General features: G+C 39.6%; 1 protein-coding gene across 3 annotated transcripts in view; it reads right to left on the bottom strand.

Moving 5' to 3' along the window:
- Positions 1-18,987, bottom strand: part of wdr11 (WD repeat domain 11) — a 60,352-nt gene that overhangs the window by 22,855 nt on the left and 18,510 nt on the right. For all 3 annotated transcript variants that reach the window (XM_068327349.1, XM_068327350.1, XM_068327351.1), the window contains exons 11-12: positions 6,315-6,399; positions 4,247-4,353 (exon numbers count right to left, since the gene is read on the bottom strand). In XM_068327349.1, the coding sequence (XP_068183450.1) occupies positions 4,247-4,353; positions 6,315-6,399 (192 nt within the window). The remainder of the gene's footprint in view (positions 1-4,246; positions 4,354-6,314; positions 6,400-18,987) is intronic.

Below are 18,987 nucleotides of genomic sequence, written 5' to 3'. Positions count from 1 at the left end.
AGTTTCACCATCACTGCGGCATCCACAAAAAAAAAATCCTTTCAAATAAAAACATGTCCAATCAAATGACTTTACAGTGGTATGAAAAAGTTTGGGCACCCCTGATCATTTTCCAGATTTTCCTTTATAACTCACTGGTGGTTTGGATTAAAAATTTCAGTTAAATATATCATATAACAGATGAACACAGAGGTGTTAAGTTAAATGAAGTCACCTTATACCACTGTATAAGGTGACTGAGGAAAATGATTTCACCAACATTCATCAGGAAATGCTTATGGCTCTAAAAGCCATAAGATGTATGCCTTAGTGATAAGTTTTAGAGGCAAAACGCGCCCCAATTCCTGAGTAAGTAAAACCAACACATATGACCAAGAAATCTGCATGCTTTCTGCCCGACTTTGGTCCAGGATGTCAGTGATTTAGATTCTGGATGGTGTGACAATTATCAACATATCTAAATAAGCAAAAAAATCTATCTCTGCAATGTGAAGAAAATCTGCATTATTGCAGGCTTCTTGCAGGTTTGTCGTAGGAGTAACAAGACATTAAGAGAGTTGGTGAAAAGTATTTCCTTCTGTTTGATAGAGCTCTGTTTCCCTTGATGCTTTGTTCGGCTAAACATGTCCCAGAACTACATTATCTAGATTAGAATGTACACAGATTAAACTGGTAATGACCTTTCCACCTAACTGTTAGCAAGACAAAAAAAAAGTCCTTAAAAGTCTGTGATTGTTGCAAATATACTCCAGAACAGATAAGTTCCCCACGGCCTTTGAGCTTCTACCAGCAGCTCCACTTGAAATCAAGGACACCTTGGAGGATTTCAGGCACTTGAAGCCATAAAAAAACAACAGTGAAGAGTGCGAGAGTTGGAAGTTACCCAAAGCTAACACTGTGCACTGTTAACTTTGATGACTCTGGAGTCATTAAAATGTAATTATTCTCAAAGTATTCTTTAATGTATTGGAAACTGAAGTACTATGATATACATAATAAAAATAGGAAAGATTTGTGAAAATGATAACAGTAAGACGGTGATGATGGAATAATAATATACAGTGCGCCCTCACACATTCATGCATCAATGCACGCACTTCATCTCATCGCGGATTTTTGGTATGCAGTCACGTGATACCGTACGCACATTCTGTTGGCTGACAGCATCCAGAGGTGCGCTCCGTTCTGTCAGTCTAGGAATTACGGAGACACAAAAGTGCTTTAAACAGTCTATCAGAGTATGGGAAAAGGTAATACGTACAGATAAAAAGTGTTTAATATCAGTACGGGGAGGGTTCAGAAATGTTGAAATTACCAGAAATAATAAGATAAATAGTTTGTCACTTGATTGCGGATTCCCTTATTGTGTGAGGTTCCTGGAACACATTAATCGCAAAGAACGAGGGCGCACTGTATATGTAACATTGCACATATGATAATTCTCAAATGCCACTGATCTTATAAGTAGCTTATAATGTATATAATAACTAAAAGATTCTTTTTATAAACACGCCTTCTTGAGCATTTACTACGGCACCTTTAAGTGACTTTCCAGCTCTCTTGTAAATGTAGCACTGTGTACCTTCATCCCCTGGAGGAGGTGGAAACACACACTGGTCACGACTGATGCAGAGATTCAATAGACTTGTAAATGGGCTCAGGCAGAGCTGTAAGCTGTTCTGCAGGAATTCATGATAGGAGCTCCTTTTCAGGGCTACACATCCCTTGGTGATACCCTTAGAGTGTTTGGATCTAATTTGAGGGACTCTGTAAGTATCCCTGAGAGGACAATAAGAGTCTCTCTGAGAACCCCATATACTGTATACCAAGACAAATAAAAGAGAAGGTCAGAGAGACTGAAGCGCCTATGTTTGTTGTCATTATGGCTGCAGGAACCCTGAGCTAAACAGAAACTTAAAGAAAAAATACCAATGTATAGCATGTTCAGGTGCTGTGACGGCATTGTTAAACTTTTATCTGACACATACAAAAGGAAAACATGTAGTGCCTTTACAAGAAGAATCAGAAACTAACTATGCTTAATCATAACTTCCCTTGTATTCACTAAAAAGCAAAAGATTGAGGTGCCAAAAACGACTAATAAAAAGCAAAGCATAATATCATGACTTTTTTTCTGGATGTTCTGAATGGAATTCAACTCACTAGTAAAATGTAAAACCGTAACAAAATTCAAGTGAATTCAACATAACCAGGCTTTCTTATTGTGAGCTGGTTTACTTAACCTAAAGCCCCCAGTTTAAGACTGACTTAACAAACCTCGGCAGTTTGTTAACCTGGAGTTTCTACCTCAGGTGTTGTATTCCTTCCCGTAAAGGGGGCATTTTATTTGTTTTGTTTTTTTATTTACTTTTATGACATGAAATGGAATAATTTCTTACTTGATTTATTTATAATGTTTTGGAGTTACAAAGGTAAGTACATACAGTTTCTTCTTTTCCTTTCGGCTTTTCCCTTCAAGGGTCGCCACAGCAAATCAATTACCTCCATCTAAACCTGTCTTCTGCATCCTCTTCTCTCACACCAACACACATGTCCTCTTCATGTCCTCTTTCACTACATCCATAAACCTCCTCTTTGGTCTTCCTCTAGACCTCCTGCCTGGCAGTTCAAAACTCAGCGTCCTACGACCAATGTATTCACTATCTCTCCTCTGGATATGTCCAAACCATTTCAGTCTGGCCTCTCTGACTTTATCTCCAAAACCTCTAACATGTTCTGTCCCTCTGATGTACTTCCTGATCCTATCCATCCTGGCTACTCCCAAAGAGACTCTCAGCATCTTCATCTCTGCTACCTCCAGCTCTGTCTCCTGTCTTTTCCTCAGTGGCACTGTCTCTAGACCAAACAACATCTCTGGTCTCACCACAGTTTTGTACACCTCTTGCGGCTACAATGTCCTATGATCCGAGATCGGCGGTTCAATTCCAGCTCCTGCCCAAATACACCCGGAGTGTGAGCTGACAGTGGGAGGTGTCAGCTCACCTCTGGAGGTGAGCACTGCTGAGGCGCCCATGAAGGAGCTGCCCACCACCTTACCTCCCATTGCCTATAAGCCCACTTGTGTGTGTGCGTCTATTACAGGGGCCTGTACTCACTAATATGCATGCATGCGTTTGAAACTACTAACTAGATTGTGCTTTCTTAATTTCCCTTGGGGATCAGATCAGTATATAAAATCAAAATTGAAATAAAAAAAACATTAAAAAAATTTACGTAGCCAATCATATAGAGTAGAAAATACCAAATATGGAGTTAGATAAATAGTTCTGACAGAAAAAACACCATTCCATTTGGCGACAACTATAAAAGCAGCCTGATCTACTGTCCAGGGTTCCCGCTTCGTGATCGCGACTGTGTGACCGGAGCTGGAACCAGAGATCTTGTATTCCGTATTCAACTCTCACCACTCTACAATAAACCATTTTTAAACTCTGAGGTAATTTCTATTCAAATTTAGCATGTAGGAATTGCTGAGATGAGAGGGAGAATCTAACAAAAGAAAGAGAAGTCAGTAGAAAAATGCTGAAGATTTAAATTTGAACCTGATGAATTTTGCTATTCAAGCAGTTAAGTTTTTGTTCACATTTTGACTGTAGAGATCTTTAACTGTAACCTTAATAATTAGTCAGACTCAGAATCCTTTATTAATCCCCTAAAGTGGAATTTGCTTAAAGCATTTTTTGAAAATTATACTCAATAATTGAATTTATGTCTGACACAATCTTATGTCAAATAAATTAAAACTAATTGTTTTAACAAAACACAATGAAATTAAATCAATTGATTGAATATTAAGTTATGCCATTAAATTTTCATAATTACTGTTATTAGGGAAAATCATTTGTGAAATGGGAGCAGGATCTAAAGCAGATTTAAATCCAACTTATGTGTACAATATTCGCCATGGTGATCTAGCCAAGTTAGGACAGCCTCTTCTGTGACCTTGAAAAATCTGCCTTTGTGCTCAACATACTAACACATTACTTGCCTTCAGGGGAAACTGCTTTGGTTCTCTGCCATATTTCGTTAAACCAAAACAAGCTCAGTCTAAATGGGCTGTGAACGGTAATTACTTTGAATTCTTTAAAGTGCAAAGACATTTTAAAAGATCAATAAATCCAGTAACCATTTAGGGTTTTACTCTGGCTTATCATAATACTTGTAACCATTACATTTCCTGGTACCAATGATAGTGTGTTTGTTTGTGTGTGTGTAAGCCTCTCACCAGTCGGGAGGTCGATATGTTGCAGTTCATTTCGCACCAGACCCATGTTGTTGGGTGCAGAAGTGGCAAAGGAGAGGAAGCTTGTAAGACTCACCCATTCAATCCCCCTGTGGAATGAACATTAACACACACACATGCACGCACACACATTCACGCACGCAGACGTGCATGCGCACACACAGACACACAATCACAAATACTTGTAAGTAGTGAGTAGTGTGAAGAGTCAGATATGTAAAGCTTTGACAAAATGCAAACCAAACCCAGCCAGCCACAGTCAGATATAAAAATTCAGGGTCGGGGCTGAGCTTGGGCAACACGAACTACTCCATAATGAGATGGTAAATGGCCACATGATTAATTAGTCGATTTCCTCACTAAATGTAAATGAGATGCTAAGCAGCCAGGCCTCCTTTGGCATGGCTGCTTTGAGGCAAGGGTTGCAGGGGCTCGTTTCCATAAAGCACCTATGCCGCCTCCACCACAGAAAACAAACAGCTTTCAAATTATAGTGGTACATCACAGAATTTCTCTGTATGTGTCTATGCAACAATTCCAGGGAGAAGTTTTCACTAGAAAGACCTGGTCTTTGATACATATCTCGGGTTGTGCAGACTCATTGACTCATTCATTTAGTTTGAAATGTTCGTCTTTTTTTATCCTCAACTTCTGACATGGACGATGACAAAAACTATTGGGTTCAAACACAAAGGCACTATGCAACTAAAGAGGCAAATTGATCCTCCAAATGTGTAAAAACAAGTTAAAGATGTGTTGAGAGAGAGATGCTGAGCAGAGAAAAACAGATGTTGAGCACTATGACAGGGCAAACTGGCACAAGCAAGCAGGCAAACTATCACCTAATCACTCAAACAGGAAAATGTTACCATGAAAAGTTCAAGTAACCACACTCACGTCGCACAGCTCATTAAAGTTTGGTGGAGTTTTACATTTGTGGACACCAACTTCTCTCATTAAGAAAAGCCTGGCTTCGCTCGAATGGACGGTGTTTGCTCCCAATCAATCTCTTAACAGCATTAATTGATTCAATCTAGTAGTTAATCAATCCTGGTGAAATAGTTTTGCTGCTCATTAGAGAATACTAGCTAATGAAGCACAGCACTTTGTTAACATTTGGCTGTTGCATGATGACAGTTAAGGCCAATGATTGTCAAGCGTTACGTGAAACCAGTCCTGAAGTCCTGAAAAACAACTTGTGGCTCTTTGCTTTCTTTTTCTGCGTGCATTTGTAGCAGAGACATTTATATGCAGTATGCATTTCACAGTGAAATCCACAGACATTTATACATACTGATTTATCGCTGTGGAAGACGATCGGCTGAAACCGACAACATGAATGATAGCTCTTGTTCTACTTATGTGATTCCATGAGCTAATGTGAATAATAAAAAAAATCTTCCATTAATGCAATACTTGTTTTTCTTGTTACTTCTAAATATACTGTATGCTACAGTATAAACTTCTATACCATATTATTGAAATTTCACAATCTTGGTGTATCTGTTTTAATACATAATGTTGTCCTATTTTTAACATACATTTTCTGGATGTCTGTCTTGGGATAGGAATCCCTCTTATTTAATTGACTTTGGGAGTTAATCTTAACTACATCTGATAATTCGGATGCTTTTTTTGAATGTTTATTAATAGAGCAGAATTATACACATGCACTTTTGTTCATTTCTACAAGCAATGAATACCATATTCATCTGAAGCACTACCAAGTATATTCTAAAAAAAACGCCCACAAAAATCAAGCCAATTATTTCATTCTCTGGAACACACAACAGCTGACATGGCATTCTAATTATGTGATTGCAAATTGCCTCTGCAAACTCTAATGAGCCTGAAAACAATCAACAGAAAATCAATCAGCCTCGAGCCATCTGACTGACTGCTGGGGTTCATCTAACTTGTGATTTTCCAAATATTTCATTCAAAGTGTATCATTAGAGCATTGCCTTGTTCACTGGCGGAAAGTGAATTGTCTGTTCTGGAAATGTTATGTCTTGCTGCACATTTAAGTATAAAGAAAGAAGAGTCTTACCTGACTTCACAAGAGTGGACACTGAGTTCTTTATGGAGAAGACCACTGGTCAGATTATAGACCAGAACAGAGCCATTACTGGTGCCTGCACAGAAGAGCCAGAGAGCAGAGCAAATGGATGAGAGGCAAACTTGACTCAGATAGATGAGAGGCCACAAGCCATGCAGTCACCTAATATTGCATCTACCCTGCAGCAGGTTCAGAGACCCAGTGTGGTTGTATGACAGCCCAGTGTGTTTCCTGTCACCACAGCAGATATGGATTGAGGCAGCACATCAAACCCAGTGTCACTGAGATTACAACCTGAAAATATTGCAGTTTTTTATCTGCTGCTGGGAAAAAAGCATAGCCGCCCCATTCCTCCCCAAACTCTATCTTATTAAATGCAGCAGGTGACATCTGACACTGTGATCACAAACTCAGAGATGCTTCAACAAACCGATGTTTTCCTCATTTGTTCGTATGGCACAGAATCAGTTTAAAGCTCCATTTTCATATTTAACTATCCTGGAAAAGTTTGCCACTAGAAAAATGTAGTGTTAACTCGAAACAGACGATCATATTTTTAAGCATATGCTTATTTTTTTCTATTTGTGCCTTGCTCAGGTGCAGTCTGGCAGGGACACTAATGAGTAAGTCTGCATTTTCTGGAAATTTGAACAAGTGATGTAAAATGTTAGGTCTTGGAATACATTCAGAATTCACTCTTTATTTGGTTTCTTTCTATAATGAGTAGCACAATGACTGTATTTGTAATTGTATTGGTAATTGACGTGTCCTGATTAAATACATCCCATGTAAGTAAAGCACATATTAAGCCTGTAAACAATATTATTTACTTTATGATCACACATTTAAGTCACTACTTAAAGTATTTTAACATCCTATCATCTTATCGTAAGATAAGGAAAAAATGTAGACGTCTTTCCATTATCCCAAAAAGTTAGTGAGGGAGGCTTTAGGAACAGGTTGTCTGTTTCCTCAGGAAAAACTCAAAAACTGCTAAATACTTTAAAGAAAACTTTAAAACTGATTTAAATGAAACTGAACAAAGAAATGAATTGTCACCTTTAGCTACTCATTTTTAATTTTGCCATTTTGTGAAAATCCCTTCTTTTTAGGCTCATTCTGTGAGAGGAATTTCTCATTTTCTGTGAATGAGATTTTAAATATTCTATTTAATTAAATTTTTATTTGACAACCTAACTTTATATTAGGTACAATTTCTGAAATTAACAGTCACCTTAAAAAGTCCTTTCAAACTTTCAAAGCCTCTCTTCAATAAAGCACTCACATTGCAGGAGTTATTAATAGCTGTGATTTGCGTGTAGCATGAGTTAAACCATCAGTGTCACCTCCCATTTCTGTTTAAAAGTCAGAAGCGCCCGCACTACGTTTATCCCCAGGTAGAAATGTCACACATACGATCTGTTTTCATAACAGGCTGTTTACAGCTGCACTGAAATAACTTGCTCATGTCTCTGGTGGGTGGATGAAAATGAGGAAAACCTCAAAAAATACTACTCACAATAACTCGGGGATATTGTTATTTACATGAGTGATTTTCATATTTGGTCTGAATTTTAATGAAATAAGTAAAAGTTTCTTTTGATATTACTAATACAGTAATGAATGAGAAGAAACACCATTTTCATTAGTCTAATATTTATTAGCCCAAAAATTTAAACAACAACAAGGATAGCCTCAAATAACAAAAATTGACAACGTCAGTATCGGGTGTTTCCACCACTTGCCGCAATGACAGCTTGACAGCGACATCTCATGCTCCTCACTAGCCTCATGATGTTTTCTGAAGCAATGCATTCCACACTTCCACAAGTGCTACACGTCGTTCAGCCAGGTCACATGGGGGTGGGGTACGATCATCCAAACTCTGCTTCAGCTGGTCACAAACTTGCTCTATGGGGTTCAAGTCAAGGGATATTGCTTGCCACACCATATGAGATACCCGGACTTCCTGACGTCGAGCTGTGACAATTCTGGCACGATGTGGTGGAGCATTATCATCCATGAACAGAAAGTTGGGGTTGTGCTGGCAGAATTGGGGGATGATGATGGGTTCTATGATGTCTCTAGGGTAAGAATGTGCAGTGACTGAGCCAACTACAACAACCAAATCTGTTTTGCGCTGGATGGTGATGCCTACCCAGATTGTTGCACCTCTTCCACCAAAGCAAACCCTGGGGACCATCAGGACCTCGGAATATCATTTCTGTGCAAGGCGACCCGACACTCATCAGTGAATAGGACGGTGGACCACTGCTGCATTGTCCAAGTCACAAGGTCTTGTGCCCACTACAAACATTCACGGCGGTGTCTTGGTGACAGTGGAATCAACTGTAACAGTCGTCTGGAATTCAAGCCAAAGTGGTTGAGTCTGTTGCGAATGGTTTTGTCTGGAAACCTGAGTACCACTCACATTTCATGTGAGTGCATAGGTCCTTAGGTACTGGTCATCGTTGCAGTGTCACAAACTCTGCCAGTAGTTCTGTGTCTTGATGCAAGTCTGCTGATTACACTTTGAGACACACCAAGTTTACAAGCAACATCTGACTGCCTGCCACTGACCTGAAGGCGTGCTATGGCCAGGTGGTGCTACTCGTTCGGTAAGTGACGTTGTGTGTTCATGGCTGTTTGAATGATGTACTTGGAATGACTTACTGACAATACCACAGAATTGAAATTAATGCCACATTGAAAATGGTAGTCTTTTTGTACTTTTTGGTATTGGCACCGTATGTATGTCACCCATTGAGTGACATACATACAAATATATATACTCACACTGAGCATATATATTTGAATTCCAATGATGTCAGAGCCAAACTATGCAGTAGTGTCTCAGAAGCAAAGTGCGCCAGAGTCGTACACCAAGCCAACACAGGAGCTGGTGTGCCCTTTAAACAGCAGGAGAAACACTGGACCATTGACTTCAGCAGTGGTCCGAAACAAGCAGTGTCATTTTCACAGTGCTGTGTTCCACTTTATGACAGAAAGAAGACCATGATCATTTGTGTGATGACTATCACCATCTCTTTAAATATATGCACAAATAATTAAGTAAAGTATCAGACTACTATTTCAATGCATCTGCAGTGTTTGAATTTGTGATTGGATTTATGTATTTCACTGCTAACAACCAACAAAGTGCAATAAAGGATGTGTGTTGAGAAGGCATGCATAGGCTAAAGGGACGTCAGCATGTCAGTGTTTGTGTTGATGTCACTGAAGGGGAAGTCTCTGAGCCAGATACCTGTCTGTGAACCTGTCAAGTTTCACACTGCTTTTTAGACTAGAGACCATGATGCATTGCTCCAGGTAAGGTTACAGTTTCATTAATCACATGAGGAGCAGGAGATTGGCAGAAGGGAAAAGGAAACATGAAAAAAAATCAGAATCTGGAAATCCTAATTTTTATCCAACTCCAATTAAGATTAATTGTCAAGCCCAAATCCTATCTCACCAGCAGGGAGCTCATCTCATGCTTTATTTTCACTTAATGGAAAGCATAAAAACTTGTTTTCCCTTGACTGTTCCTGTAAATGATGTTGCATCACTGAGACTGAATGAGTTCCTCTTTAAAGTCGGCAGCACTTCAGGGGGAAACAAAATGAGACTGAAAGCAAGACCAAGAAAGAGATTGAAATGTATTACGAAAGCGCTCATCCATGGATCGCTTCGGATTTACTGATCAGATGCATTTTCTGGCTCTTAGTGCACAGGAAAGATGACAAATATCAGGGCCTGCCAGAACATCTGTCACACCACCAACCTTGACATCATTACTGAGAAAGCTACAATAGCATTGTGTAATCCAGGAATGTTTTATATTTATAGAGGGAGACAGTGGAGCCAAGTCTCATAAGTCTCAAAGCAACTGAAAAGTCTACCTTGCCGCAGTAGAACAGCCACAACTTCAAGTGATAGATACTTTAATAATCCCGGAGGAAATTGCACATATCCACTGCTCAGCCAAACACCAGGAAAAAACAAAAACAAAACAGGACATACCACAAGACATACACTACACTAACAGACACATGTAACATTAACAGAACATATACTAAAAAAATTAAAATATAAACAGTATAAAATTTAAATATAAACAGTATCAAATTAAATTAAATCCAATGACATATCCAATCCAATGATGATAAATATAATACAATATATGATATAATCTCCCAATGTTGCTGCAAGAGGGCACAAGCCAGTGTCTTATTGTGCCGGTCCCAAGCCCGGATAAATACAGAGGGCTTGCGTCAGGAAGGGCATCCAGCGTAAAACTTTTGCCAAATCAAAGATGCGAATTAAACCTACGACTTCCATACCGGATCGGTCGAGGCCCGGGTTAACAACGACCGCCATCGGCGCTGTTGACCTACAGGGCGCCAGTGGAAATTGGATTACTGTTGGTCGAAGAAGGAGAGGAGGAAAGTGTGTTCGCTCGAAGAAAGAGAAGAGGAACACCAAGAGTATAGGACTAAGAGTAGGGACGCTGAATGTTGGAACTATGACAGGAAAAGGTAGAGAGTTGGTTGACATGATGCAGAGGAGGAAGGTAGACATACTGTGTGTCCAGGAGACCAGGTGGAAAGGTAGCAAGGCTAGAAGTTTAGGAGCAGGCTTCAAGTCATTCTATCATGGTGTAGATGGGAAGAGAAATGGAGTAGGAGTTATCTTGAAGGAGGAGTTTGTTAGGAATGTCCTGGAGGTAAAAAGGGTGTCGGATAGAATGATGAGTCTGAAGCTAGAAATAGAAGGTGTGATGTTCAATGTTGTTAGTGGGTATGGTCCACAGGTAGGATGTGAGTTGGAGGAGAAAGAGAAATTCTGGTCGGACTTTGATGAATTGATGCAGAGCATACCTAGAAGTGAGAGAGTTGTCATTGGTGCAGACTTCAATGGACATGTTGGTGCAGGTAACAGAGGTGATGAGGAAGTGATGGGCAAGTTTGGTATCCAGGAGAGGAACGCAGAAGGACAGATGGTAGTTGACTTTGCAAAAAGGATGGAAATGGCTGTAGCGAATACTTTCTTTCAGAAGAGGCAGGAACATAGGGTGACCTATAAGCGTGGCAATAGGAGCACACAGGTAGACTACATCTTGTGTAGACGGTGTAACCTGAAGGAGATCAGTGACTGCAAAAGTAGTGGTAGGTGAGAGTGTAGCCAAACAGCATAGGATGGTGGTGTGGGAAAGGACAGGCCAAACAAGGGGCTTATGATGACTTGTATGCTAGGTTGGACAGTAAGGAGGGAGAGACTGATCTATACCGGTTGGCAAGACAGAGATACAGAGATGGGAAGGACGTGCAGCAGGTTAGGGTGATTAAGGATAGGGACGAAAGTCTATTGACAGGTGCCAGTAGTGTGATGGGAAGATGGAAAGAGTACTTTGAAGAGTTGATGAACGTGGAAAATGAGAGAGAGCAAAGACTAGAAGAGGTGACTGTTGTGGACCAGGAAGTAGCAAAGATTAGTCAGGATGAAGTGAGGAGGGCATTGAAGAGGATGAAGAGTGGAAAGGCCGTCGGTCCTGATGATATACCTGTAGAGGTTTGGAAGTGTCTAGGAAAGGTGGCAGCAGAGTTTTTGACTGGGTAGTTCAACAGGATCTTAGATAGTGAGAAGATGCCTGAGGAATGGAGAAGTGTGCTGGTGCCCATTTTTAAGAACAAGGGAGATGTGCAGAGTTGTGGCAACTACAGAGGAATAAAGCTGATGAGCCATACAATGAAGTTATGGGAAAGAGTAGTTGAAGCTAGACTAAGGGCAGAAGTGAGCATTTGTGAGCAGCAGTATGGTTTCATGCCAAAAAAGAGTACTACAGATGCAGTATTTGCTTTGAGGATGTTGATAGAGAAGTACAGAGAAGGCCAGAGGGAGCTGCATTGTGCTTTTGTAGATCTGGAGAAAGATTATGACAGGGTGCCCAGAGAGGAACTGTGGTATTATATGAGGAAGTCTGGAGTGGCAGAGAAGTATGTTAGAGCGGTGCAGGACATGTATGAGGACTGTAAGACAGTGGTGAGGTGTGCTGTAGGTTTGACAGAGGAGTTCAAGGTGGAGGTTGGACTGCATCAGGGATCAACTCTGAGCCCCTTGTTGTTCGCTATGGTGATGGACAGGCTGACAGATGAGGTTAGACAGGAATCTCCATGGACTATGTTTGCAGATGCCATTGTGATCTGCAGTGAGAGCAAGACAGAGGTGGAGGAGAAGCTAGAGAGGTGGAGGTTTGTCCTGGAAAGGAGAGGAATGAAGGTTACCCGCAGTAAGACGGAGTACATGTGTGTGAATGAGAGGGACCCAAGTGGAAGAGTGAGATTACAGGGAGAAGAGATCAAGAAGGTGAAGGAATCACGTGAACAATCTGGCATAAGTCATCGGGCAGCGAAGCTTTTTGTTGCAGTTATGCCTTTTGTCCACATGACAACGCAGATATCCGGGATGAAAATGCTGGCCGAAGTGAAGTTTTTTGGAAACACCGGGTCTGTACTGTCGTGTGGACACTGTACCCGAAACTTTTTCTATCCGGGGGGCGTCTCCCTGCGACGAAAACTGCTGTGACGTTAGTGTGTGTGACTCATGTCTACATGTACATACAGAATGGACGGAGTTCAAACCGGCTATTTTCTGACATATAACAGCTCCACGTCGAAAACGTGATAAACATGCTCAACAGTTGGATATTTGTTCGTCTGTTTTTTTTCTTTATGAGTCATTAAGTTTATATATTTATTTATTCATTCATTCAGTCATTCATTCATGTTCCTTGCCAAAGACGCCGAAGCCACTTCTGGGTCAGACTGTGATGCGCTGTCTGCTGGTGGGAGAACTCTGTGATGGGTGCGCTTGGTTTATAATACCAATACATCTGTTTTCATATGTTTGGTATGAAGTCTGACATTATTGTTTTATCGTGGAATTTCCACGGGTTCCCACTAGTATAATATAATATACTATCTAATACAATATAATACAACATGCCCCCTTTCAGCTAAGATGTGTCAATCTAAATTTCAAATCTTATCACCTAGACTAGTTTGGGATAAATAAAGTATATCTATGTATTCAAAGAAACATTGAACAACAGGCACCTTAAATTTTTAGGGCCGTTCATTCAACAAGGGGTGCAGTAAACTTAGAAGATGTCTTTGTCTGACTATTGAGAACAGGATATACATATTAGGACAAAAGGTTGTAAGATATGTGAAGGTATTATTCACTTTCTTCTCTGTGGTTCTGAGGGAGGCGATGTATTGTCTGAGGAACGTTAATTTATATGGGCCATGTCAGGAGTTGAAGGGTAAGCTATTTCTCAGCTTGACAGCTAAACTGAAGGTTTGCCACATGGGGGAGAGAACGGCAACACTCCTAGGTCCTTAACAGAATTTTGTGCTGAGGCAGGAACATTCACACATGTATAAATAAAAAGACATAAAATATAAAAACAAATATCTATACACTTGTCTGCCTTTAACTTCCATTCAAAACTAATATTTTGATAATTTTATGCCTCATTACTGCAAAAAACACCAGGGAAAAGATTTTGAAGAAAATTGCAATACTGATTGCAGACAAATAAATTCAAAAGTTCACCAGCTTTGCAGCTGTCTTGTGGGAGTTGGAACATTGAATATTTCAGATTTTCTACTTTGATCAAACAATCAGATTTGTTGAACTTTTACTTCCTTCATTTTTATCTCAAAGATAAGAGTTTACAAGAGCATGAGGGCTCATCATGCAGCTAAGAATAAAAGAAAGTTTTACTTTTACTTGTAAACCACGACAGTTTTTTATTTACCAGCTATCAAATATTATTGTAAACTATACCTTGTTGCAACAATATTAATCCAAATATATTATTTCATGCAAACAGACGTTTTGCACAACATTTCTGCTGTTGTCCTCTTATGCACAGCTAGTCTTTGATTAAAACTAAAATTACCCATCAGTCTGAGGTAGAACAACTGTTGCAGCCAGCTTTAGTTAAAGTCAAGATATGTGGAACAACATCTGAATAAGGTCTCCAAGAAAGTTGAAATTCTTTAAAAGATTAGGACATGAAATGTTTGATATGTGTTGGATATGTGCACTTTAAATAACATCATGAAAGCAAAAATAATTGAATGAAATTTCTACACCCAATTTATCAAACATAGTGATTGGTTCTTCTGAGCCGCCTTTTCCTAACATCCAGGACTGCAGACCTGGAACAGAATCTTTCAATCTGACAGGTCCTGTCAGGACAGAATATGGAAGAATATATTTGTCATTTCTTTAGCCTTACTAAGATAAAGACCTGCTTAACTTGCTTTCAGATTAGAAGATGTTAATTTCCTTCTGAAACAATGTTTTTGTAGACAAAAGTGCACACTGGCATTGATGAAGGACTAGACAAGATATTAGAATGTGTAGATGCAGCTGCTTAATCATTCTGCCCCAAAGCATTCTTCTCTCTAGATAATTCGCATGTTCCTCAATGGGCCACAACATTTCATAAATCAAACCAGACAAGCCTCAGCTTTTGAATGCTCGTATTTGTTGTTGTAATACTGATGGAATGATGGATGGTGCTATCAACTGAATTATGGTTTTAGGGGTTACGGGCTTTATTTTGTATTTCAGTTTTATGTTACTTTGTAAATCAAACCCTAGCATGATTCAGAGCGAAGCATTGTCTATAGAACTTCAATAATTCTTTCTAATACACACACACACACACCCAATGCATAAACCAATGAGTTATATCTCTATTGGAATTGTTTGACTTTTTCCCTGAAGGGCCACAAATGTACAGTAAAAGTTGTTGTGCAAGACATGCAGCAGCATCAATGCTGGCAAATGATCAAGAAGGTTCGAATTTTAATTAATGGCGTTCCATTGTTTGTCTGTGGACTCTGGTTTTTCATCATTCTTTTTTTTTTTTACCAGGTTTAGGATTTCAAATTTGGGTTTGGTCTGTAATTATCTTAAAAAATACTGCATTAAATGTGCTACATGAAGAACATTTAAATAACTTCATCTCGCAAATTTCTATTGGCTCAATGTTTTGGTTTGTAACCATGTCTACAAATTATCACATACCCATTGACCTGAGCTGAAGACTGAGTGACAATTACCTTCTATGATAGTAAGCCTCAAAATAATTACATCCGGCGTATTGTAATTGTCAGTGTTTGTGTCCGTCTGTCCGTCCACCAAATATCCTCACAACCGTTGCAGATAGAAAGATGAAAGAAAACGAACATTACAGTACTTGGGTAGCAAAGGGGATGAAAATGAGATGATGACCTTGAGAAAACTAGGTTAAGGTCAAATTTCAACTTTTGTACTCATCACGGATTTTTGGAAGACAGGCACGTGATACCGTATTCTATTGGCTGACGGCATACAGAAGTGCGCTACGTTCTGTGAGTCTCGGACTTCCATGAGACACAAAAGTGCTTTAAACAGTTTATCAGAGTGTGGGAAAAGGTAATACAGATAGAAGGTGGTTCAATATCATTATGGGGAGGGTTCATAAACGTTTAAATTACCATAAATAATAAGGTAAATAGTTTGTCGCTCTATCGCGGAATTCATTAATCGCGTGTGGTTCCTGGAACGCATTAACCGTGAGGAACGACGGTGCACTGTTTACCTTTTCAGGTACACATCTCTGAAACCTGATGATATAATCACAAAACAAAAAGCACAAAAAACATTCTCAGGAAGCCAGAGCCACAAAAATGTGTAGGTCAGGGTAAAATGTTGAATTCAGGGGTGTCATGGGGATGTTGCAGTCTCTGACTGCCTTGTTACATCCCACAAAGCGGTGATGTATTGTAATTGTCAGTGTTTGTGTGTTCATCCATCCCTCTATCCACCAAATATCCTCACAACCTTGGAAATAGAAAGATGAAAGAAAAATAACATTACTCGGACGGCAAAGGGGGTGAACATGAGATGATGACCTTGACTTTGAAAAAACTAGGTCAAGGTCAAATTTCAATTTTTGTACACTAGAACTAGATAAGAACTAGGAACTAGATAAGATAGAAAGACGAGGGAGAAGGCCAGTGTGAGTAAGGCCATATATCAAAGCACTAGTTTTGATCAATGGTCATCATCAAAGCACTAGCTTTGATCTACAGTCTAAAATAATTTTCTATCCTGAACTATTTTTGCACATATCTCAGGAACCGGATAAGATAGAAAGACGAAACAAAAGGAGGCAAGGACATGAAAATTACATCACAACACTGACCTTGAACAACTAGTTCAAGGTCACATTTCCACTTTTATACCTTTTAGGTACACACCTCTGAAACCTTGTGACAAATAGAATGCACCAGTTACATGTTGGAAGATGGGTCTTCTATTAAATGACTGATCTATGAAAGTAGGTCAGGGTAAAATTTGGAATTCAAGGATGTCGGTGTATGTTGCCATCTCTGACTGCCTAGTTTAGCACTGTAACTTTGAGTATAATAATAATTTAATAATTTGGGATAAAATAATTGACTGGCCACTCTGCTGTGACTAACTGAATCCTCATAAGGCTGGCAGTGTAGTTAAAGACAATGTTGCAGGACAATCACAAACCTACTCTGCCTACCACAGTAGGTACCACTGAATTTCAAATATATATGATTACTACTAACACAGTTAACCATCACCTTCAGAAGCATATTTTTTTATAGAGAATGGTTAAAAAATACTTTATTGTAAACCACTGACAACTTTATTCAGTGTGGCTATGTTGATTAATCTTCAAACTGCCTGAAAGTCTCCCACACTAGTCACAGGGGTAAGGCTTCTCTCCAGTGTGGATACACTAATGATTCTTCAGACTTGAAGACTGCCTGGAACTCTTCCCACACTGATCACAGAAGCGATGATTTTCTCTGTCTGAATATGCAAATGTGGGTTTTTTATCAGGTCTGGTCTGTTTGCATGAAGGAAAAGGTGAATGGATGTACAAAATTCATGAGGCATTTAGTTCTTTTCAAACTTTTTTGGTCTATTTAATGAAACTGAAAGTTGCCAATTCCCTGAATGGACCTGTGGCTGCTGCAGTCTGTCCCGGCTCAGTAAATAGGGTGGATGATAGATTGTTAAGAATTAGTACTTGCTTTTTGTCGATTTGTGGTACAAGGGCTTTTGACCACACAGCAATGCTGCTGGGTTTGTGACTCAATGATCCATGATGTTAACATCAATATAACCTCATGAGATAAACAGTTAGTGGATTAAAATGCTATTTTAATTTTCCACTTAACAGAATGAGCACTACTAGATTCCATCATTAACAAGTTTCAGTCACAAATCATTGTAAACAAACGCTGATGGGAATTGGACATTTCAGAGTCATTCAGCTGCCGTTATGTCGGTGAATGGAAGACATTCTAAGGAGAAGGAAAAATAACTGTGGTTGTTTTAAACAAACATATCCCTTGTTGAAATAATTGTTGACAATATTTTAATCCTCAGTAAAATTGCACAATGGGCAAAGCCAAACTACAGCAATTAAAACCTTTATAAACAATTGAGTAGAATAAAAAACATGGCATTAGCAAACCAACTCACAGTAGCTCATAAAGAGGATCCTAATATCTGTCACTTTCTAAAATGTATACACACTGCTCAAAATAATTAAAGGAACACTTCGAAAACACATCAGATCTGAACAACGGAAAAATGTTCTTGAATATCCTTCCTGATAATAAGTAGGTGATGTATTAGTAACAAAATGATGCCACATAATTTGATAGAAATGAAAATGATCACCAGATAGAGGGGGGGAAATCAAAGACACCCCTAAAATGAAAGTGAAAAAAATGAGGCAGCAGACTAGTCTATTTTGCCAAAATGTCATTGCAGCAATCCTAGCAGCGCCGGACAGACCTAATGTCCCAGAGGTGTTTTATTGGGTTTAGGTCAGGTAAACTGGGGTCCAGTCAATGGTATCAATTCATTCATCCTCCAGGGACTGCCTGCATACTCTAGACAAATAAGGTTGGGCATTGTCATGGACCAGGAGGAACACAGGTCCAACTGCATCAGCGTAGGTTCTGACTAGGGCTGCCACGATTAGTCGACTAGACACGATTATGTTGACTATTAAAATCGTCGACAACTAATTTAATAGTCGACGCGTCGTTTTGGTTTTTTTTTATCTTTGTTTTTCTCTCAAAACTGCTGCGGCACCTCCACAGCCGCTCCTGCCTTTCTGTCCTTGACACACATGCGCAGTAGAGGTAATCGGGGCCAGCCGTGATGTCACCAGAAGTTATACCAGAGGGGCTAGGTGTCATGGCTACCCGGCAGCACCAGACCTCAAAAGTGTGGGAGCATTTTCCGAAAACAAAAGAGAAAAGTGTGCAATGCAATATCTGCAAGACAGAAGTTGCCTTCCACGGCAGCACAACTGCGATGTTCGAGCACCTGAAACAGAAGCAGGTTGTGGCAACGATGAAGAGGGACCGTCGTCTCGGTTAGCTAACCGGGTAGTTAGCGGCTAATATTAGCGTAAACAGAGCTAACTTACTACTTACTCATATAGCTGTGAACGTTAGCATTAGTGATGACAATTTGATTCATCAGCCGCCCTTAGCACACATATTTCATGTGTTTTCTGTAACGCTACAACAGTGATGTGTTT

The sequence above is a fragment of the Antennarius striatus genome, chromosome 11 (genome assembly GCF_040054535.1).
Source record: "Antennarius striatus isolate MH-2024 chromosome 11, ASM4005453v1, whole genome shotgun sequence".
NCBI classification, from domain to species: Eukaryota; Metazoa; Chordata; class Actinopteri; order Lophiiformes; family Antennariidae; genus Antennarius; species Antennarius striatus.
The sequence above is the reverse complement of the archived record's forward strand: the minus strand, read 5'-3'. Positions and strand labels throughout refer to the sequence as shown.